The sequence below is a fragment of the Salvelinus alpinus genome, chromosome 9 (genome assembly GCF_045679555.1).
Source record: "Salvelinus alpinus chromosome 9, SLU_Salpinus.1, whole genome shotgun sequence".
Classification (NCBI taxonomy): domain Eukaryota; kingdom Metazoa; phylum Chordata; class Actinopteri; order Salmoniformes; family Salmonidae; genus Salvelinus; species Salvelinus alpinus.
The window spans coordinates 10,267,085-10,291,147 of record NC_092094.1 but is presented as its reverse complement, the minus strand read 5'-3'; the positions used below and the strand labels follow the sequence as shown (position 1 = coordinate 10,291,147).

At 42.7% G+C, this 24,063-nt stretch overlaps 2 protein-coding genes across 2 annotated transcripts; one reads left to right on the top strand and one right to left on the bottom strand.

Moving 5' to 3' along the window:
* The first annotated feature begins 487 nt into the window (after window positions 1-487).
* On the top strand, window positions 488-10,885 carry LOC139584281 (neuroepithelial cell-transforming gene 1 protein-like). Its single transcript, XM_071415940.1, has 13 exons — window positions 488-780; window positions 1,890-1,956; window positions 3,364-3,426; window positions 3,567-3,632; window positions 3,857-3,964; window positions 4,170-4,337; window positions 5,862-5,924; window positions 6,008-6,104; window positions 7,162-7,238; window positions 8,267-8,524; window positions 8,698-8,868; window positions 9,094-9,280; window positions 9,897-10,885. The coding sequence occupies exons 1-13, from the start codon at window positions 641-643 to the stop codon at window positions 10,271-10,273; spliced, it is 1,842 nt and encodes a 613-aa protein (XP_071272041.1). The 5' UTR covers window positions 488-640; the 3' UTR covers window positions 10,274-10,885.
* Window positions 10,886-13,499: 2,614 nt separating this feature from the next.
* Window positions 13,500-20,154, bottom strand: asb13b (ankyrin repeat and SOCS box containing 13b). Its single transcript, XM_071415939.1, has 6 exons — window positions 20,008-20,154; window positions 16,493-16,692; window positions 15,964-16,114; window positions 15,561-15,695; window positions 15,053-15,244; window positions 13,500-14,768 (listed from the first exon to the last, which is right to left on the bottom strand). Exons 1-6 carry the CDS (start codon window positions 20,048-20,050, stop codon window positions 14,611-14,613), a joined length of 879 nt encoding a protein of 292 aa, XP_071272040.1. The 5' UTR covers window positions 20,051-20,154; the 3' UTR covers window positions 13,500-14,610.
* Window positions 20,155-24,063: the final 3,909 nt, after the last annotated feature.

Sequence of the window (24,063 nt, the reverse complement as noted above, 5' to 3'; positions counted from 1 at the left end):
GCATGCAAGCCAAATATACAGTTTGTTGCATTATAGCCACAGACATATACTCCATAGAAAGGATTTGTAACATCTTACCCTGGCAATTTGACTGCTAAACTAATGGGTACTCAAGCAATGGATGCCAGTCCTGATTTGAATGGGAACTGCCATCTATGGATTATATTTCTATGGTGGTTTGGTATTGTCATTTTCCCTTTTGCCGATTTCAAAATACAATCGCGGGAAAAACGTACAGTTTGGAAAGCAAATGCCTTCTGCTGAAAAGAGAGACCCAATAGAATAAAAACAATTCTCAACAACTACAATTTTTTAGCAAACACCAGCACTGATCGCTTAATCCGGCCATGCTTCTCACTGAAATGAATTTACTGAGATGCACCGCAGAGACCGCCAACGTGGTTTTCCTCAATATTCTTTTCAGTAAATTAACTCCTCCCACTCTAAATCCTCAAGCTTTTTCCTTATTGGCCGATTTGTGATATTCCGCCATATTCAAACTTCCGCCGTCACTTTTGGTTGGATTGATCGATTTACTGCGGGTTTGTTTCTTTCTTTCATCATCGTTGCTGCTGTTCCATTATAATTTCATTGTTTTGAATTAGTAATATTAGCTAGCTTCCTACACCCAACCTCTAAAATGGAGGAGTCAGAGGTGGTCGAATTATCTGTGGAAGACAAGCCGAAGAGTCGAAGGATTTCCTCGAAGAGAACGTCCACCATCAGCCTAGCCGTCGTCAGCTCAGAAACCTCCCCCGCCACTGTCAACAACTCTAAAAAGTAAGGAGCGATGGGTAATATTGATACATAAATGTGTGTTTTGACTAAATAATATTCAAGATTAGCTAGCCAAATTTTGAACCCAAAGTTTGTCACATCACATGGCAAATCATTAATGTTTCAATAAATATGGATTCAGGTTTGGCCTTCATGTACCGACGTTACTGTGGCTAGTTAGCCTAGCGTATCTGCTAGGGTATACGTATATTGGCTATACTAACTAGTAACGTTATGTAGCTAACTAGTTCGTTTGATTTATTTAGACAAACAAATGTGAAGTTTGAGTAGTCTCAAATTTGCCTAAAATAGTTAGCTAGATAACTACGTCCATAGCAGTACATTAGTGGACCACCCCACAGCCTTTTAGAGGCATCTGATGCTGAGCTTACTATCTTCTGAGGAAAGAGTCCATCAAAATATGGCATTGTTCTTCTATATCGGTGTTGTAGGTTTATCTAGAACACCTTAGAGGAAAGTTGTATGCTTTGTCTCAAACATACTGACCAGACCCCCATCGCATGTTGATTTTTGTCCACCCACACCAGACGCGATCAGGACACACAGGTTGAAATATCAAAACAAACTGAACCAACTATATTCATTTTGGGACAGATCGAAAAGCATTAAACATTTATGCCAATTTCCCTAGCTTGCTGTTGCTATCCTGGGATATAAACATTGGGTTGTTATTTTACCTGAAACGCACATTGTCCTCTACTCAGACAATTAATCCACAGATAAAAGGTTAAACAGAGTTTGTTTCTAGTAATCTCTCCTCCTCCAGGCTTCTTTTTCTTTGGACTTTATATGGCGGTTGGCAAGCTACATTGCAATAAATGTTTAATGCTTTTCGACATGTCCCCAAATTAATATAGTTTGTTAAGAGTTCGTTTTGATATTTCAATATGCTTGTCCTGATCGCGTCTGGTGTGGGTGGACAAAATCAACATGTAAGTCTACACTTAACACCAAAAGTATGATTTGTGTGTGTGTCTGATTTGTCAAAGAGTCAGATGCCATACGCCCTAGGTAGGGGCATTTGGGTTGGGATACAGTATGAATATCTCAAATAGTGTTTATTTCTGCCTGTTTTCTCTCTCTCACTGTAGACCTCCACTGTGCAGAGGGAGTTCCTTCACCTTTCTGACTCCAGGAACACCATGGGACTTCAGTCTGGTGAGTAGTACTAAACTAATGTCACGCCAACATCAAACCAGCATCTATCTCTGTCTTTCTCAATTACTACGAAGTCAAGTCAATAAACTTTAACACAGTACAAAATAAATACTTCATTTATTTCAATGTGAAATGTACAGTGCCTTGTAAAAGTATTCTGCCTCTTTGTTTAGACAAGCCTACATTAGTTCAGGAGTAAAATGTGGCTTAACAAATCACATAAATTACATGGATTCACTCTGTGTGAAATAATAGGGGTTGACATGATTTTTGAATGACTAACCCTTCCTCTGTCCCCCATACATACAGCATCTGTAAGGTTCCTCAGTCAAGTATTTCAAGCACAGTTTCAACTTCAAAGACCAGGGAGCTTTTTGAAAGCCTCATAAATAAGGGCAGTGATTGGTAGATGGGTAACAATAACACATCAGACATTGAATATATCTTTAAGCGTAGTCAAGTTAATAATTATGCTGTGGATTATGTATTAAACCACCCAGACACATCAAAGATACAGTTGTCCTGAACTGAGCTTCAGGACAAGAATGAAACTGCTGAGAGATTTAGTTACCATGAGGCCATTGGTGATTTTAAAACGGCTAAAGAGTTCAATGGTTGTGGTGGGAGAAAACTGTAGTGACTCACAATAATTACCTAAATGACAGAGTGAAAAGAAGAATACAAATATACAGAATAAAAAATATTCCAAAATATGCTGGGAGGAAAAAAACAGCAAAGCAATACACTTTTTCAGTATAAAGAGAAACTGGGTGAGGCTAAGCAAAGACAAAATCCTAGAATAAAAACCTACTACAGTCTGCATTCCACCAGAAACTGGGGAGATCACCTTTCAGCAGGACAATGAACTACAACACAAGGCCAAATCTACACTGGAGTTGCTTACAAAGAAGACAATGTTTTTGAGTGGCCAAGTTAAAGCTTTGACTTAAATCTGCTTGAAAATCATTAGCAAGTTTAGAAAATTGCTGAATAGCCATGATCCCCAACAGAGCTTGAAGAATTTTGGGGAAAAAATAATGGATAAATATTGCACAATCCAGGTGTGCAAAGCTCTTAGAGACTTACCCAGAAGACTCGCAACTTTAATCAATGCTAAAGGTGTTTCTAACATCTATTGACTCAGGGAGCTGAATACTTATGCAACTACTATATTTGTATTAATATAATTTTTTTATTTTCGTACGTTTTGACGTTAGAGTATTTTGTGTAGATCGTTGACCAAAAACTTACGGTTCAATCCATTGTAATCCCACTTTGTAACACAATACAATGTGAAGAAATTCAAGGGGTCTGAGTACTTTTGCATGGTACTGTATATACACATTTTTACGTTTTGTGAAGGTTAGCAACACACTCATTCTGTACACGTGTTTATCTTTCCCACAGAAGAGGAAAAATAAAGAGCCCAAGGATGATGACACTGTCAGTCTGTCCAGCTTTGACCTCAAAGTAAGCCAAGGCTCCACCAAATGTTACAAGATTTCTGAGGATTAATACACTTGCGTCACACGTTCCCCCCCCCCCCCCCCTAACGGCCTTGTGAGTGTCACTAACTGTAGTCTGAGCCTTCTCTGGTACCCTTTTTACAGAAGAGAAAACGCAAAGAGAAAAAGGAGGATGAAGACACCGTCAGTCTGTCCAGTTTTGACCTCAAAGTAAGTCGACAGAGAGGGATGGAAACTTTGCTGTTTTTATGTATTATTTCTTACATTGGCACAAGCATTTTGCTACACTCGCAATAACATCTGCAACCATGTGTATGTGACCAATAAAATGTGAGAAGTGGAGTAAAGCAAAGCGATAGGGTCGTTAGTAATATCCCCTGGGTATGTATTCAGATTGCCGTCCGTAACACTGATTTCTCTCCTCTGTATTCCAGGAGCCCAGTAACAAGCGTGTGCGGCCACTGAGTCGGGTGTCATCTCTGGCTAACCTGATCTCCCCTTCCAAGAATGGAGCTGTCCGACGCTTTGGTCAAACCATCCAGGTACAGTATATACCCCCTGTATTACACTGTAATAACTCCAGACAGAAGCCAATGGCACTTGACCTGATAGTAGATCATTTTTTCGTGTGGATTTTGTTTAATGAACAGCAGGAAGTTATAGAGAAGGAGATTGACAGTAGAGTGGCACGGACAGAGAAGCCGAGACCAGACTCTGGCATGTCTAAATTTTTACTCATGTCTTCAGAACATGTCACTGCGGGGTGACAGCAAGTCGCCGGGTGCGTCCCTGAAGTCGTGCAGTAAGGCAGCGGGCCCAACACCTCCCAAACGCAGAAACAGCACTCTGTGGTCTGAAACACTGGACGTTCACCAGAAGAGCACCTTCTCCACCAAAGAGATTAAGAGACAGGAGGTAACATACAACTGTAGCACACGTTATCATCATAGTTCAATGACTTTTATAGATAATGCGTTGTGCCAAACATAATATAATCACAATATATCATGCCTTATTGCTTTATTATAAACTGGGTGGTTTGAGCCCCTCTGGCATTATTGCTTAATTATAGTATAGGTAGTAGGGCTGGGTGATATAGTGAATAAAATTTATTCTAATTGATCATTTAGCGCGATATTCCAAATGTCTGTATCGCAAGAATCACGATTTTTTTATTTTTTAAAAATGTTTTTGAGTGTTTGTCTGCTTGTTCTCATGTTGTTTTGTCGTTCTCGCTCCTGTGCTGTGTGCACCTTCCCATTTACAAACACACCAAGCCCCTGCCACTCACACCAAGCCCCTCCCCCTGCCACCCACACCAAGCCCCTGCCACCCACACCAAGTCCCTGCCACTCACACCAAGCCCCTCCCCCTGCCACCCACACCAAGCCCCTCCCCCTGCCACCCACACCAAGCCCCTCCCCCTGCCACCCACACCAAGTCCCTCCCCCTGCCACTCACACCAAGCCGCTGCCACTCACACCAAGCCGCTGCCACTCACACCAAGCCCCTGCCACTCACACCAAGCCCCTGCCACCCACACCAAGCCGCTGCCACTCACACCAAGCCCCTCCCCCTGCCACCCACACCAAGTCCCTCCCCCTGCCACTCACACCAAGCCGCTGCCACTCACACCAAGCCGCTGCCACTCACACCAAGCCGCTGCCACTCACACCAAGCCCCTGCCACTCACACCAAGCCCCTGCCACCCACACCAAGCCGCTGCCACTCACACCAAGCCCCTCCCCCTGCCACCCACACCAAGCCTCTCCCCCTGCCACCCACACCAAGCCTCTCCCCCTGCCACCCACACCAAGCCCCTGCCACTCACACCAAGCCCCTCCCCCTGCCACTCACACCAAGCCCCTCCCCCTGCCACCCACACCAAGCCCCTGCCACTCACACCAAGCCGCTGCCACCCACACCAAGTCCCTCCCCCTGCCACTCACACTAAGCCCCTGCCACCCACACCAAGCCCCTCCCCCTGCCACTCACACCAACAAAGTTGAGAGATCACTTCTTCCTCTCTGACAACTGGTTTCAACTCTCCATTTGGGGTTTGGTCCAACAGATTTGGTCATATGGACATCGAAACACATTGAGACATTTCATTACTGTAATAGAAAAGTTAACCTTTTTAATGATACCATTTTTATGCCTCAAATACTCAAATTGTACGCAGAGCAGACACTACTGAAACGTGAGTATCAATGAACATTGATTCTGGAAAATAAGACCACATACAGCTAACAGAAGAAAAAAAACGATATGATTTTTAGGCCATGTCGCCCAGCCCTAGTCTAGTATGTAGTAAGGGGATTGATGTCATAGTTAGCTGCTTGTGTCTGAGTTCGATATGTACTCTTTGTCTGGTATGTAATAACTTATGAATTCGGAAGTGGCGAGCCTTATTAACAACATATTTCATGTTCTCTCTAGGCCATTCATGAGCTGTCCAGAGGAGAACAGGACCTTATTGAAGACCTCCAAATGGCACGAAAGGTACAATAAATGATTCAATTAACAAGTTTGTCTCTTCCCCTCGTGAAGCTGATTGACCTTAGCTTTCATTTCTTGTTCAACAGGCATATCATGATCCCATGCTGAAGCTTTCCATCATGACAGAGGAGGAGCTAACTCATATATTTGGAGATCTGGATTCTTACATTCCACTTCATGAAGGTACTAGGTCTTCGTCATATTCTTACATTCCACCTCATGAAGGTACTAGGTCTTCGTCATATTCTTACATTCCACCTCATGAAGGTACTAGGTCTTCGTCATATTCTTACATTCCACCTCATGAAGGTACTAGGTCTTCGTCATATTCTTACATTCCACCTCACGAAGGTACTAGGTCTTCGTCATATTCTTACATTCCACCTCATGAAGGTACTAGGTCTTCGTCATATTCTTACATTCCACTTCACGAAGGTACTAGGTCTTCGTCATATTCTTACATTCCACTTCATGAAGGTACTAGGTCTTCGTCATATTCACTACTAGCCTCAACAGGGTTGGGGGTCAATTCCAGTTCATTTTAATTACCTTTTAGTTTCAAGAATTGGAGTTGGATTTTCCATTTACTTCCTAAATTTGAAATGGAATTGACCCCAGCCCTAAGCCTTAGTGTCAAAAGTGCTGCCAACTCTTTATTTGAGAGTTGGTGGCTACTGGTTTAGTAACCCACCATACGCCCTCTGGTGGCTACTGGTTTAGTAACCCACCATACGCCCTCTGGTGGCTACTGGTTTAGTAACCCACCATACGCCCTCTGGTGGCTACTGGTTTAGTAACCCACCATACGCCCTCTGGTGGCTACTGGTTTAGTAACCCACCATACGCCCTCTGGTGGCTACTGGTTTAGTAACCCACCATACGCCCTCTGGTGGCTACTGGTTTAGTAACCCACCATACGCCCTCTGGTGGCTACTGGTTTAGTAACCCACCATACGCCCTCTGGTGGCTACTGGTTTAGAAACCCACCATACGCCCTCTGGTGGCTACTGGTTTAGTAACCCACCATACGCCCTCTGGTGGCTACTGGTTTAGTAACCCACCATACGCCCTCTGGTGGCTACTGGTTTAGTAACCCACCATACGCCCTCTGGTGGCTACTGGTTTAGTAACCCACCATACGCCCTCTGGTGGCTACTAAACCAGTGACTATGACAAGACTATTTGAAAATAAATATCCTCTTCACATAGAGTTTTGTTTGTGTGTTTCTCCTTGCTACAGACTTGTTGGATAAGCTTGCAAAGGGCACCGGACCTAATGGAACAGTTGGTCAGATTGGACAGATCGTTGTGGACTGGGTAGGTGCCTCCTCTCTTGTGTATTGGGTTTATGGATATTATCTGTGTATTTGTATATTTCTTTATGTCTAACTTTTTATCGCGAGAGTTTGAGTGAGTAAGATTTCCAATGTATTAATTACACATTGCAAATAAACTTGAAATGTAAAATCTTTCTCACATCGCCAATATTTAGAATGAATGTGTTTTTGTTTATTTATGAAATAAAGCTTCATGCTCTCGCCCCCACCTGTTGCCTTCATCCGCAGATGCCATCTTTGACCTTCTTCTCCCCGTCTTTAGAGAGAGAGAGGAGTCAGCTGCCATCTTTGACCTTCTTCTCCCCGTCTTTAGAGAGAGAGAGGAGTCAGATGCTATCTTTGACCTTCTTCTCCCCGTCTTTAGAGAGAGAGAGGAGTCAGATGCTATCTTTGACCTTCTTCTCCCCGTCTTTAGAGAGAGAGAGGAGTCAGATGCCATCTTTGACCTTCTTCTCCCCGTCTTTAGAGAGAGAGAGGAGTCAGCTGCCATCTTTGACCTTCTTCTCCCCGTCTTTAGAGAGAGAGAGAGGAGTCAGCTGCCATCTTTGACCTTCTTCTCCCCGTCTTTAGAGAGAGAGGAGTCAGATGCCATCTTTGACCTTCTTCTCCCCGTCTTTAGAGAGAGAGAGGAGTCAGATGCCATCTTTGACCTTCTTCTCCCCGTCTTTAGAGAGAGAGAGGAGTCAGATGCCATCTTGGATCATCTTCTTCTCTTTTGCTTAAAAAGCAGACACATTTCCATGATCTGAAAATGACACTGTCTTCTCCTCTTTTGCTTAAAAAGCAGACACATTTCCATGATCTGAAAATGACACTGTCTTCTTCTCTTTTGCTTAAAAAGCAGACACATTTCCATGATCTGAAAATGACACTGTCTTCTTCTCTTCCAAGTTTCCTTGTCTGAATGCGTACAGGGATGAAACTACTTGTCTTTCATTTCTTTATTTTTTGGGGAATGAAAAAGAGAATGTGTAGACTCATCTTCATGATCCCCCTGTCTTCCTCTAGTTGCCAGGTTTGAATGCTTACAAAGACTATTGCAGTAACCAGCTGGCTGCCAAGGCCCTGTTGGACCAGAAGAAGCAGGACCGGAGGGTTCAGGACTTCCTGCAGCGCTGCCTGGAGTCTCCCTTCAGTAGGAAGCTGGACCTGTGGAGCTTCCTGGATATACCCAGGAGCCGGCTGGTCAAATACCCCCTACTGCTGAGAGAGATACTGAGGCATACACCACCAGATCACCCTGATGTACCCTGTCTGGAGAAAGCGGTTTGTAGAGAGCACCCACACTACCCTACGCTGCTCACTGACATCATCACACACACAGTTATCAGATGCATCATAAAGTTACAAACGATACAGCCATACATGCTAATAGAATTATACATTTATTAAAAATTACTTTCTTAAGACTTGTCTGAAGTGTAACACTGTGATTCCAGGTGGCCATCATCCAGAGTGTGTTGTCTGACATCAACATGAGGAAGGGAGAGTCAGAGAGTCAGTACTACATTAATAAGCTGGAGTATCTGGATGACAGGCAGAGAGACCCGCTCATCGACAACTGCAAGACCTTGCTGTGTCATGGAGAGCTACGCAACAAGAGTGGCTCGGTGAGCATTGTTATAGCAATTATAGCAATACAGCCTGTTCTGTATGGCTTTATGCCCCCTCCAACTAACATGTATCCAGGCTTTCTGTTTTTCTTCTCAGTGTAAAGTTTACCCCCCCCCCCCCTTCAATTAATCAAATGTATTTATAAAGCGTGTTTTACATTAGTAGTTGTCACAGTGCTTCACAGTACCAGACGTGTTATGATAACTCTGTGTGTTGTGTAGAAACTGCATGTGTTCCTGTTCTCTGAGCTGCTGGTGCTGACGAGGCCGGTGACGCGTAATGAGCGGAGCTGCTACCAGGTGTACCGTCAGCCCCTCCCCATCAGAGACCTGGCTCTGGAGGACCTGCAGGATGGAGACGTACGCATGGGAGGGTCATTCAGAGGGGCTTTCAGCCAGGGGGAGAAAGGTGAGTTACTGCAGGGTCTGTCTGTTCCTTATGGGATGGCCTTCAGCCAGGGGGAGAAAGGTGAGTTACTGCAGAGTCTGTCTGTTCCTTATGGGATGGCCTTCAGCCAGGGGGAGAAAGGTGAGTTACTGCAGGGTCTGTCTGTTCCTTATGGGATGGCCTTCAGCCAGGGGGAGAAAGGTGAGTTACTGCAGAGTCTGTCTGTTCGTTATGGGAGGGCCTTCAGCCAGGGGGAGAAAGGTGAGTTACTGCAGAGTCTGTCTGTTCCTTATGGGATGGCCTTCAGCCACGGGGAGAACGGTGAGGTGTTATGGTCTGGGGCTCAATTGTTTCAATTAGACTTTCTTCAATTCCTTTTTCAAAATGCGTTGGACAAGTAGATCTCTGCACTCAGGATTAAATGCCCAGTTTATGAGTCGCTGACACAATATCCTGTGTGTCGTTAACACCACCTATATTTTACTGGGTTCATGATCCTTTGGGACAGATACTGAGACCTAGGAGATGTGCAGTTTCTTCCAGTTGTGCTTTAGGAGGTATTATATGTGGATGTGTTTTACCATGAACGACCGTTTATATCATCTGCAATTTGTCTCCCTCTCTCTCTGTCCTCCAGCTAAGAACGTGTTCCGCGTGACCTCCCTGGACCCGACCCACGGCCAGTCTCACACCCTGCAGGTCAACGACGTCTTCCACAAGCAGCAGTGGCTCAACTGTCTCCGCAGCGCCATCGACGCCCAACCTCGACAGCAGAGGGCGCCACTCAGAGATCAGCGCAGTGAGGCTACAACCATGACCAGGGCCAAGCGTCGTTCTTCTGTGGTGTCCATGTCTGATATGGTGGGGGCAGATGAGAACGTCTGCTCCCAGGTCGGTGAGCCAATCCTGGGGTGTAAAGGCACAGAGACACTCCCCAGGTCTGGTTCTTCAAGTAAAATCAAAAGAGAGTGGAGCCGTGGTACGCATCGCAGGAGGAAAGAGACCGGGGTTTAGGAGAACGGAAGAGTCCATGGAGGCCAGTGGGATGTCTACACCTGTACACCTTCATTCATTTGTATTTTTACTGTGTCTTCTTCTATGGTGTTATGTTGGACTTCTTACTTGTGATATTAATGTGTAGGCTACTCGTGAATTTCCATGGCACCTGTCTGTCAAGTAGTGATTTTGCATAAAATAATATGTCTGACAAATAGCAGTGATGTACCGGGACGACCATGTAGCAGCTATGTCAAAACTGTCCAATCACATCCGTCCAGTGTGCACTGCAAACCAATAAAACTGAAGAGTTCTGTAAATTTCAGGAGAAAAAAAAGTTTTAGAAAAGATTATTGGTTTACTTTACAAGGGAATGATATTTGCCAACCAATGTGACTGAAAATGGTTTACAGCGGTTATGAGAATTAGGATTTTACACTTTTTATGTTAAAATGACTAACTCTGTTTTTATACAAAATAGCACTGTTTTAGCTCTTAGAATAAGAATATATGTTGCTTGGAACTGGAATTATTAATTATTAACCACTTGATTTGATAAGTCATTATTTCTACAGGGTTGGTCAGTGTGTTCTTCGTTACTATTAAAAAGGCCCGTGCTGGCTTCGTTGAGCCGTTTCTCTGTGTCCCAAATGACAGCCTATTCCATGTATTTTTTGGTTCAGAGCCCTATGTGGCCTGGTCAAAAGTAGTTACACTATATCGGGTATGGGGTGCCATTTTGAGACTGGAGCCTCTCTTTCCATGCAGCACCATGTGTTGAGGTTGATCTTCAGTAGTGTACACAGTGCAGACCACATGCAAATATTAGTCAACTGTCTGATGTGTTGTTGTGGAGACAAAGGTGACAAAGGATGAAATGAGTATGTTGTTATGAGAAGGCTCGGTAACTTGTGTGCCAATTTTCTACCCTCCTTCACAGGGAAGTGTTCACTCTCACACATTTTATAAGTCTTGGATTAGTGTAAGAACGGCAGAAGGGGAGTTTCTAACATATTCCTTAAACCAGCCCGTTCCTTTTAAATCCGTGAAGGAGAGAAGGGTAGAGAATTGAACCGCAACTGAGTTGTATTAATGGTGGGAAAGTAAAGGTTTCAGAATGGGTTCTCTTGAGAACTGGAGGTGAGAGAAGCATGAAACTGCATGATCAACCACAAGTTATGCTGTGTGCAAAGAGAGGGAAAAAGTATCACTGGAATGCTTTGTATGGATAGTGAAAAGGGAAAGACCAATTAAAGATTATCCGAGGGGAAATCTGTGAGAAGCTATCTGTGTGTGTCTGATATTTAATTCCTTTTCAAATAAAAATAAAGAGCTTCAATGCTGTGAGATTTCCGTGTGTCAGCTGTCACTGGTGGAGAGAACAAGACCTCTGATGTGAAGAAAGAGGAAGTCCTCTAGTGTGTGTGTGTGTCAGTTGTCACTGGTGGAGAGAACAAGACCTCTGATGTGAAGAAAGAGGAAGTCCTCTAGTGTGTGTGTGTGTGTCAGCATGCTCGGAAGCTGACAGTGACCGCTAAACCATGCTTACTTGTGCAATCGTTTTAACCCTGGAAAGCCCCTACTTCCACGGCTACATCCACCAGACAAGATGTTCCTTCCCCATTCTCCAACATACTGTTAACTGTGACAGTTTGTCATTTCAGATAAAAGCTAATGTTAACCACACAGTAGTTCTGCATTTCTCTTCAAAAAGTATTGTGAATATGCCACTGCTTGGTACTCGGTATACATGTTCCAACATATAATACAGTACCAGTCAAATGTTTGGGCACACCTACTCATTCAAGGGTTTTTCTTTATTTTTACTATTTTCTACATTGCAGAATAATAGTGAAGACATCAAAACTATGAAATAACACATATAGAATCATGTAGTAACCAAAAAAGTGTTAAACAAAACAAAATATATTTCATATTTGAGATTCTTCAAATTAGATGCTCTTTGCCTTGATGACAGTGTTGCACACTCTTGGCATTCTCTCAACCAGCTTCATCTGGAATGATTTTCCAACAGTCTTGAAGGAGTTCCCACATATGCTTGTTGGCTGCTTTTCCTTCACTCTGCGGGCCAACTCATCCCGAACCATCTCAATTGGGTTGAGGTCGGGTGATTGTGGAGGCCAAGTCATCTGATGCAGCACTCCATCACTCTCCTTCTTGGTCAAATAGCCCTTACACAGCCTGGAGGTGTGTTGGGTCATTGTCCTGTTGAAAAACAAATGATAGTCCCACTAAGCACAAACCAGCATTATTCGCTGCAGAATAATGTGGTAGCGATGCTGGTTAAGTGTGCCTTGAATTCTAAATTAATCACTGACAGTATCACCAGCAAAGCACCATGACACCTCCTCCTCCATGCTTCACGGTGGGAACCACACATGCAGAGATCATCCGTTCACCTACTCTGCATCTCACAAAGACACGGCGGTTGGAACCAAAGGACAGATTTCCACCGGTCTAATGTCCATTTCTCGTGTTTCTTGGTCCAAGCAATTATCTTCTTCTTATTGGTGTCCTTTAGTAGTGGTTTCTTTGCAGCAATTTGACAATGAAGGCCTGATTCACGCAGTCTCTGAACAGTTGATGTTGAGATGTGTCTGTTACTTGAACTCTGTGAAGCACATATTTGGACTGCAATTTCTGAGGCTGGTAACTAATGAACGTATCCTCTGCAGCAGAGGTAACTCTGGGTCTTCCTTTCCTATGGCGGTCCTTGTGAGAGCCAGTTTCATCATAGCGCTTGATGGTTTTTGCAACTGCACTTGAAGAAACTTTCAAAGTTCTTGACATTTTCCGGATTGACTGACCTTCATGTCTTAAAGTAATTTCTTTGCTTATTTGAACTGTTCTTGCCAAATAGGACTATGTTCTGTATACCACACCTACCTGGTCACAACGCAACTTATTGGCTCAACGCATTAAAAAGGAAAGAAATTCCACAAATTAACATTTAACAAGGCACACCTGTTAATTGAAATGCATTCCAGGTGACTATCTTATGAAGCTGGTTGAGAGAATGCAAAGAGTGTGCAAAGCTGTCATCAAGGCAAAGGGTGGCTACTTTGAAGAATATAAAATATATTTAGATTTGTTGAACACTTTTTTGGTTACTACATGATTCTATATGTGTTATTTCATAGTTTTGATGTCTTCACTATTATGCTACAATGTAGAAAATAGTAAAAACAAAGAAAAACCCTTGAATGAGTAGGTGTGTCCCAACTTTTGACTGGTAGTGTGCATCATTTATTTTCAGTAAAGCAACAATGGAAGAGTAAAAAGTATTAAGAACAATACAATCAATTAATATGATAGCAAATTAATTTCAAGGGGTGTGCACTTGACCCCTGCGACAACACCCTCATTTCTAACACTCCAACCATACAGAAGAAGACAAAATGCAACACTTATAAACTCAAAATAGACATATACAGTATTCATGGAATTTACATAAATCAAATAATTTGTATTATTTACATAGTTTATATACACATTATTCAAAATAAACATATATGTTTGATATTTACACATAATTACACAATCCTAAAAGCTTAGCTAAAAGATTTAAGAATTCAGAAAGGTTGGACAGACTAGCCTGGTCCCAGATCTGTTTGTGCCGTCTTGCAGTTGGCAAGGCACAACATCCCAAACATAAGGCAGGACAAATAGATCTGGGTCCAAGCATAAGACTATGCTTAGTGGGAACGCTTAGGCCTAGATTCAATCCGTATTGTAGAGACTGCATTTAAGGTGAACGCTGCATATCTCGGTTCAATCAGAAATGACCTTTACAGATGAATAGAAATATAACCCTTCAGCGATACAGATTGAGTATCGCCCTCAGTCTTTCGAGCATAGCTAGCTGACACCTGTCACATCAGTAAGCTTACATTTATATCCCTACTTTTCATTGTAGTTTAACTGAAACCATAACTCTAACAAATGAGTTTGGGCTCTCTTACTTCTAGCCTGGTCCCAGATCTGTTTGTATTGTATAAACAACTCCTATAGTCGTTGTCAATGTGTTTTTAGCCTGACAATGACAATAGGAGTTGGCAAGAACGCGCAAACAGATCTGGGACCAGGCTACCCTGCATCTTCATTCCCATCTAGTCTGAGTGCCAGTCTGTTTGTGCAATCAGCCATTGTTATGCTAATTGGTTGAAAAAATGTCAGCATTACAATGAGTTGGCATTGACAAAAACACAAACAGACCTGGGACCAGGCTTATTCCTATGTGGTGGAATCGTTCGGCACAAGACAAAACAGACTCATAAAAAGGATGGGGCTTGTTAGAAGTAGGATGGGGCTTGTTAGAAGTAGGATGGGGCTTGTTAGAAGTAGTCAAAGTCCAGATCTGGTGGTGGCTGATATGAGAGGTAGCAGGTGATGCGATTGGGCAAGCCCAGTTTGGACACGTCGTCCAGGGCTCTTCTGCCCAGTGCTGTTCTCAGAGCTATCCTGCTGATCTGTTGTAGACTGAGGGGAGTATCTGGGAAAGAGCGAAAGCATGTCAGTTGAGATAATTATATTATATTACCCCTTTTCATACTGTTGTGCCAACCTGAACTGCATTGTGAGGTTCTAATATATTCTTAAATATTTTATTTTCACATTGTCCTCTCCAGCATGGTTCCAGCAACTACGGTGGATGCATAACAAATGCAGCTCAGCTCTGCTCAGTAGTGTGAAAATCTCTCTTTGAAGATCATATTTTCATACATAGGATAATCTCTAGACTTTTCTAGTCTTTTCTACCTACGTGGAAATACTTACTTTCATAGAACTCTAGGCAGATATTGGTGGGAGACCCTTGACTTGTGTAGTTGATGGGCTTTTTGCCCAGGTTGTCCCTGGCATATATGTTCCCACCGAACTCAATGAGCAGCTCGATCAGATCCACGTTCTTTACTTTGGCTGCGTGATGGAGCGCCGTCTCGTGGAGCTTGGCAGCGTTTACGTTCGCCCCTTGGAGAAGATGAAAAGGTTTGATTTTAAAGGAAAGTGATCGAGACTTACCGTTACACACATTCTGAAAATTACAACCTGCATCAAAAAGTACAGAAAAATTTTTAACTGCAGAGTTTCAAGATCAAGTTAGGGTTGGAATTTATGTAACGCTTTCAAATGTACGTCGGACGTTTCTCAATCTCTCAAATTTCACCTTATTTTTAAGGTTAGGTTACTCATTTACTTGAGAGAGCACAGTCCCATTAATGGTCTTTGAATGATCAGGAGCAAAACAACATTTTGAAATAATATTACCACAATGTGGTTCACCCACCTGCATTGAGGAGCACCTTGGCGCAGTCAAAGTGTTGTCTGGCACACGCTACATGTAACGGTGTGCCGAAGTGGCAGTCATGGGCCTCCATCAGAGCTCCCACATCTATCATGAGCTGAACGCAGTCAGAGTTACCTGTAACACACACACACACACGTCAGTCATAGTTTGACACTTGGGTATTGAGGGGGACTAACAACACAATATCAATCAATCAAATGTATTTATAAAGCCCTTTTTTACATCAGCCGATGTCACAAAGTGCTATACAGAAACCCAGCCTAAAACCCCCTAACAGCAAGCAATGCAGATGTATCCCATTATCCCAGTGTATGTGTGTGTTCTTTATACTGTGTGTGTGGCTGCAGCCCCCCCCCCCCCCTCACAACACATGAACATGTACCCCCCATGCAGGCCTCGTGGAGGGGTGAGAAGGTGAACAGCGGAGGGTTGACCGTAGCCCCGTGCTGTATGAGTAGTTTCACACACTCCAGGCTACCCGCAGCGCAGGCATCGCACAGAGGGGTACTGCCGTCAATGTTCCGCGCATCCACCTGAGTGAGACAGACAGATAGACAGACAGACAGGCACACACAAATCAACATTACAGCACAACATTTGTTGTTCACCGATACCCCTCAAGAGTCCTTAAATAGAGAATCTGAACTATTGATGGTCCATTTTATAACAGTCTTATAACAAATCAATGTGTAATTTCAAATCTAAAAACCCTTAGGCTCCCAGGGACTATCTCCCCCTCAAATTCTGAATTTTGCTTCTATTCAAATGTCTCCCGGCCCTCACAGAAACAGTCACAGTTGTTTGCATGTAGGGGTTACTGCAGATAAGTCACCACCCTAAGGTTTCCAGATTCAGCAGTAGTACCACTACCGACAGACCTGTCACAAGAGAAAAATAGCCCTCTGACTCACGTGAGCGCCAGCATCCAACAGCAACCGGACACACTGTGTCTGTCCCTGTATGCAGGCCTCGTGGAGGGGGGTTATGGAGTCCACAGCCACTATGTTGACTGCTGCCCCTCCCTGGATCAGCTTCTGTAGCTGAAGAGCCTTGCCCTGGGCTGCTGCCTCGTGTACCGCCGAACGGTCTGTCCAGAACCCCAGGCCATGAGCTGCAGGCGGGGAGGGAGGGAGAAAAGCAATGAATTCCTATATATGCTCCAAAAAGTATTGGGCTCCAAAAGCTCCAAAAGTATTGGGACAGTGACACATGTTTTGTTGTTATGACTCCACCACTTTGGCACTTCGTCCAAAATAATTTTTGAGTCACTTTTATTGTAAATAAGAATAGAATATGTTATTAAACACTTCTACATTAATGTGGATGCTACCATGATTACGGATAATCCTGAATGAATCATGAATAATTATGAGTGCGAAAGTTAGACGCACAAATATCATACCCCCCCAAAAAGAAATGCTAGCCTCCCATGTTATTGTAATGGTAAGAGATTGGGGCGACGCACAATTGGCATAGCGTCGTCCGGGTTAGGGAGGGTTTGGCCGGTAGGGAGGGTTTGGCCGGTAGGGATATCCTTGTCTCAGTATGTAAAAAAATATATAATAATAAAATGTATGCACTCTACTGTAAGTCGCTCTGGATAAGAGCGTCTGCTCTTGGCCGGTAGGGATATCCTTGTCTCAGTATGTAAAAATGTAATAAAATGTATGCACTCTACTGTAAGTCGCTCTGGATAAGAGCGTCTGCTAAATGACTAAAATGTAAATGTAAATTAGCATGTCTTGGGGGTATGATATTTGTGTGCCTGTAACTTTCTCACTCATCATTATTCACGATTCCTTCATGACTAACTGTAATCATGGCAGTATCCACATTAATGTAGAAGTGTTTAGAAACATATTCTATTCTATTTACAATAAAAACGTGATTTAAAATGACACAATACATTATTTACCATGAATTTCTATTGGGCACTAATTAATCTGAAACACAACCAAAACGAACATCAAATGCATCCAACAAGTTTGTAGAGTCACAAGCTTGATGTAGTCATTGCGTGCTAGGAATATGGGACCAAATAGTAAACTTTTGACTACTTTAATACACATATAAGTGAATTTGTCCCAATACTTTTGGTCCTCTAAAACGGGGGGATATCTACAAAAAGTGCTGTAATTTCTCAACGGTTCACCCGATATGGATGAAAAGAGCCTCAAATTATAGCTGACATTCTGCACTTTAACTTCATTGTCACTGTATCATTTCAAATCAAAGTGCTGGAGTACAGAGCCAAAACAACAACAAAATTGCCACTGTCCCAATACTTTTGAAGCTCACTGTATGATACAGACAGTACATGTGTAACAGTTTAACTTTACGTCCGTCCCCTCGCCCTGACCCGGGCGCGAACCAGGGACCCTCTGCACACATCAACAACGGTCGCCCACGAAGCATCGTTACCCATCGCTCCACAAAGGCCGCGGCCCCTGCAGAGCAAGGGGAACCACTACTTCAAGTCTCCGAGCGAGTGACGTCACCGACTGAAAGGATGCTAGTGCGCACCACCGCTAACTAGCTAGCCATTTCACATCCGTTGCACATGCACATGTTGTATGATGCCTGTATCTATTTATTCTGCCCAATAACTGTTGATCTAATTTTCACATTACAAAGAGGGCAATTATATATTTTACAGTCAAATTATTTGAGCTCATTACACAAAGTAGGCCTTTAATTTATGTCTGTATTTATTATTAAATAATGTCAGTTCTTGATTTGGGCAGGAGCTCACTGGAGCTGAGTACCAGTGTTGTGCCGAAAATCTTCCCCCTGTCAGAATCCTCCCTCCCTATGTTTAATATAACACACATACATTCATTATGGTTGCCTATCCTGACATAAAGTTTGTTCTATAGAAAGTATTTGACTCTGATGTGTGCCACATAAAGTATTTGACATTAGTGACAAAATTAAGGAAATTAGAAGGGGATTTCGGCAAGGCCATTTTCTTGCCTTGCCGCCCCCCCCCCCCCCCCTTCTATCTTGGGACTGCAGGGACTGGCCCACTTCATAATCAATTTGGTAGCTCATGTTGACCAGTAGTGTGTGCCACAGAAATTATTTGACTCCAGCCACAAAATTAAGGAAATTAGAAGGGGGGGGGGGTTCGGCAGGCAAGTAAATGGCCTTGCTGAAATCCTCCCCGTCTAATTTCCTTAATTTTGTGGCTAGAGTCAAATACTTTCTATAGAACAAACTTCATGTCAGGATAGGCAACCGAAATTAATAATGAATGTGTGTGTGTGTTATATTAAACATAGAGGAGGGAGTAAAATGTTGGCAAGCAATAAACATTTCGGAACAACTACTAGTTGAATAAGACATGGGAGAGATGACGAATTTTGGCAAAGAGATTTATTTATAGACTAATATACTTGAAACAAATAGCCAAACCGAAAACTGCAGACATTACTAGTGCTTCCCCCGCGATCAAACCGCCATAAAAAAAAATGATAGAAAGCCTAACGTGATCATTGACAGCTGCCTTGAAGGGCACAAATAAAAAAAATCCTTTCTGCTATTAAGATCAGTGAAATGTAGGCTAAACTGACAACGGAGTGATGAGCAGAAATCTCAACTAGCAAGCAACAATGATGCGTTGAGTGTGTGCGCTTTCACGCAAAGGGGGGGGGGGGGTCCTGGCAGGGGTGTGAAATTCGGCACAACACCGGCACCTCACATTTTCTAACGCTTCAGCTCTTGTTCCTACTATAGAATATGAGCTCGAAAGTATTGTGGAGCCCCTGCACCTAAACATAAATACTAGCGGCACCCAAAATGAGTACCGGCAACTATTTCAGTCCAAGTAAAGCACTGAAAAAACACTGTGCTAGATCTTGAGTTATAGCTGAAACCCTTTATAAGCTCCAGGGCAATAAATCATTGGTCCAAGACGCCGCTCTCACGCCACGTGAATCCTGTCATAAACCCGCCCCTCCCTCCCCACGAGGCTTACCCAATGTGACGTCCGCTGTCTGTCTATGTGATGGTTGGTGACATGCATAGGCATTGCCCTAACCTAAATGTATTACATCTAGACAACATTGGCTAGATTAATGATCTGGTCGGCAAAAAAGCTAGACACAACGAATGAATGTCATATAAGGATCACCTAGGTTACCTACGTAGCCTACAAAATAGTACATGCTCTAATACACTGGTCAATAGCTTGTTATAACAAGCTTAGCTGGATGGTCTCAAATTAGGTCAGTAAAACAAGGAAGAGCAGAACGTTTTCTAATATTAGGCCTGAATAAGCCAGCTAAATAAAATACTCAACAAGGGAGAGGCATGACAAATATTTTACTATAATTTTGATTGTGGGTTAAGCATTCATGCTGTTTACGTCATGAGCATTAGCCTCTTTGAACTTTCAGACAGGCGAGACACAAATAAAACAACTCACCTATATCTCCAAACAGCGATGGTCTGGCACGAGTAATCTCCATTTAGCTATAGATATTATATCCTCTAGTCTTGCAGAATAAATTGATGCATTTTAAAACGCAGAGAAGACCAGTGAAGCATTGCTGCAGTAACGTTGTTGATAGTGGTGGATGATGGCTTAAATTAGAAGCACATAGAACTAAAAAGAACATCAATGGCTTGTGGGATATGTAGTTTGTTGTTACCTGGTCTCAGAGTATTTCATATTATCCTGTATGAGACACTCCATTTAGTATGAGATGTTACGTTTCTTATGGTATGTATTCATTTGTGGTTGTCCATTACCCATTTCATATGATATGTTATGAATTACAATTCATATTATATGTTCCGAATTTGCTAAATGTACAATATGTTAGGAATTTGCTAAACGTATGATATGTTACAAATTCTAGCTAGGTGGCTAACGTTAGCCAGCTGGCTAACACTAGCTAGGGGTTAGGGGTTAAGGTTAGGAGTTAGGTTAAAGGGTTAAGGTCACCGTTAGGGGAAGGGTTAGCTTAAAGGTTTAAGATTATGGTTAGGGGAAGGGTAAGTAGTTGCAAAGTAGCTAAAAAGTAGTAAGTAGTTGAAAAGTTGCTAATTAGCTAAAATGCTAAAGTTGATGAGATTCAAACTCGCAACCTTTGGGTTGCTAGACATTTGCATTATACTCCTACCCATCCACCCCGACCAACCACCCTGCTTTCGTTTTCTGTCTTAAGTAACCATCTGTTTCATGTAACCATATGAAATGTAACATATCATGCTAAAAGGAGTGTCCAGATTTGCATACAAAATCATATGAAATGCTCTGAGACCAGGTTGCAACGAATGATGGTTCCAGCCAGAAATATATTTTTCTTAATATTCGGTTCTGGTTCCAACATGGACCAACTTGAAAGAAAGTTGAACATCCATGCTTCTGCAGTAACTTAATTGGAAGAAGACCCAGATCCAGGTAATATTAATAAAGACATCACACTAACCTGTGTAAATCCAAATTGTGTAGAATGAAATGAAATCAAATTTATTCATGAAGCCCTTCTTACATCAGCTGATATCTCAAAGTGCTGTACAGAAACCCAGCCTAAAACCCCAAACAGCAAGCAATGCAGGTGTAGAAGCACGGTGTCTAGGAAAAACTCCCTAGAAAGGCCAGAACCTAGGAAGAAACCTAGAGAGGAACCAGGCTATGAGGGGTGGCCAGTCCTCTTCTGGCTGTGCTGGGTGGAGATTATAACAGAACATGGCCAAGATGTTCAAATGTTCATAGATGACCAGCAGGGTCAAATAATAATAATCACAGTGGTTGTCGAGGGTGCAACAGGTCAGCACCTCAGGAGTAAATGTCAGTTGGCTTTTCATAGCCGATCATTCAGAGTATCTCCACCGCTCCTGCTGTCTCTAGAGAGTTGAAAACAGCAGTTCTGGGACAGGTAGCACGTCCGGTGAACAGGTCAGGGTTCCATAGCCGCAGGCAGAACAGTTGAAACTGGAGCAGCAGCACGCCAGGTGGACTGGGGACAGCAAGGAGTCATCAGGCCAGGTAGTCCTAAGGCATGGTCCAAGGGCTCAGGTCCTCTGAGAGAGAGAAAGAAAGAAAGAGCGATTTAGAGAGAGCATGCTTAAATTCTCACAGGACCGGATAAGACAGGAGAAATACTCCAGATATAACAGACTGACCCTAGCCCCCAACACATAAACTACTGCAGCATAAATACTGGAGGCTGAGACAGGAGGGGTCGGGAGACACTGTGGCCCCATCCGACGATACCCCCGGACAGGGCCAAACAGGCAGGATATAACTCCACCCACTTTGCCAAAGCACAGCACCCACACCACTAGAGGGATATCGTCAACCACCAATTTACCATCCTGAGACAAGGCCGAGTATAGCCCACAAAGATCTCCGCCACGGCACAACCCAAGGGGGGAGCCAACTCAGACAGGAAGATCACGTCAGCGACTCAACCCACTCAAGTGACGCACCCCTCCTAGGGACGTGTCAGCATGGTTTTAAATGCTTGTCAGCAACGGGTGTGGCTGAAATAGTCGAATCTACTAATTTGAAGAGGTGTACACATACTTTTGTATATACAGTGTAACTTTGGAAGGCGGCTCACGTAGTCTACTCCCTATTCACAAAGGAAGTGACCGGTCGTGACCAAAATAACCATTGATGTAATGGTGGCTTGAGAAGTGGTCTTCTAAGTTTGCCAAACATTTTCCAAACAGCCTGCCCAGCCACGGAAAGACGCCCTGTGTGAAAAATTCTATGACAAAATATGCCACTTTGAATGACCGAAATTTATAAATCCAATATTGGTCTTTCAAAGTCAGCTAATCAAAACTGTACTGTGCAAGTAGGCTAATAGTAGGCCTACTATTAAAACAGATCAATTAGGATGTCCATAACAATGCTTAAACCACATCAGACCACATTGGAGGCCTGGAGAAAATGTACAACATTTTGATTTTGGATTGTAGTTACCCTTTAATTCAAGTGTGCAGGCACCTAGCACTGTTGTTTGGTTTCTGTAGTGTTTCTGTAGCAACTGGATTGATGCAAATAATCATGATATCATTCTGCCAGGTAGGCATAGGCTACGTTGTAGCTGGTTAATATTTAATTGAGAAGATTTTTGGGAAAGCCTTTCCATCTACCAGATGATGGTTAGGCCAATCATTAGCATCGTTATATTTTTCCTGTTCTTTAATTGTTTGAAACCTGGACATTTTACTTCATATTATGAGGCATGTTTTACCTTGCTTCAAAGTAGCCTATAGCCAAAATCCCAGCATAGAAACGTGGAGGCAATTATTTTATAAAAACTTCCTCATATGCGCTCTCCTGTTCTATTGGTTTTCAAAAAAACTTTATTTCATTGTCTAGCAGCCAAAGGCTAGTCATATTAGCAACCCATGTTATTTGTTGCATCTTTAGATCTCCCCTCGTTCTAAATTTCTAACGGATATTTCCATCTCTGTTCATGAAACCGCTTGCATGTCCAGTACGCATTTTAAAACAGTATTTTCCCGCAAATTGTATTTTGGAACATTTGCCCATAGACTTACCGCCATGTGCACATTGCTGCATTTAAAATGTGAAGAAATGATAGTTTATCAAAATGGTAAGCTAAACATTCTGATCCTTTCTATGATAACTATTTAAAAACTTTCTTTCCTTGCAAACAAATTAGAATCCTTCAATTATCAGCTAAGATCTTTAATTATCTCTGAAATGTATTCTGAATGTTCATTAGTCTGGTTTTAGACCAGGTCATAGCACTATCTCGGCTGCATCCCTCGTAGTAAATGATGTAGTAAACTGTATGGATATGAGACAATATTGCGGTGCCTTCTTTATTGACCTTTCCAAGGCATTCGACACGGTTGATCATTCACTGTTAGTTCAGAGGCTATCTTCAATTGGCTTAGATCAAGCAGCATGTAATTGGTTAAAAACTACTTGACAGAAGCCAATGTATAGCCTATCTATTGATGGTGTTCAGTCAAGCTTCCTAAATATAACAAAAAGTCTCCCTCAATGGTATAGTCTGGGTACAGTACTTTTTACTGTGTACTTCTATTTTTACACACAGCTCTGACACTCACACTTACCCCACCAGACATGCCACCAGGGGTCTTTTCACAGTCCTCAAATCCAGAACAAATTCAAGAAAGTGTACAGTATTATATAGAGCCCTTATTGCATTTAACTTCTTTCCATCTTATATTGCTCAAATAAACAGCAAACCTTGTTTCAAAAAACAGATAACAGCAACACCTCACGGCACAACGCCTCTCCTTATCTGACCTAGATAGTTTGTGTGTATGCATTGATATGTAGGCTACATGTGCCTGTCCTTGAGCTGTTGTTGTCTATTGATGTTCTGTATTATGTCATGTTTTGTGTTTTGTGTGGACCCCAGGAAGAGTATCTGCTGCTTTTGCAACAGCTAATGGGGATCCAAATAAAATACCAAATACATGAACAATATTTGTTTGTCTGGGATTTTCTTTAAACTGCACC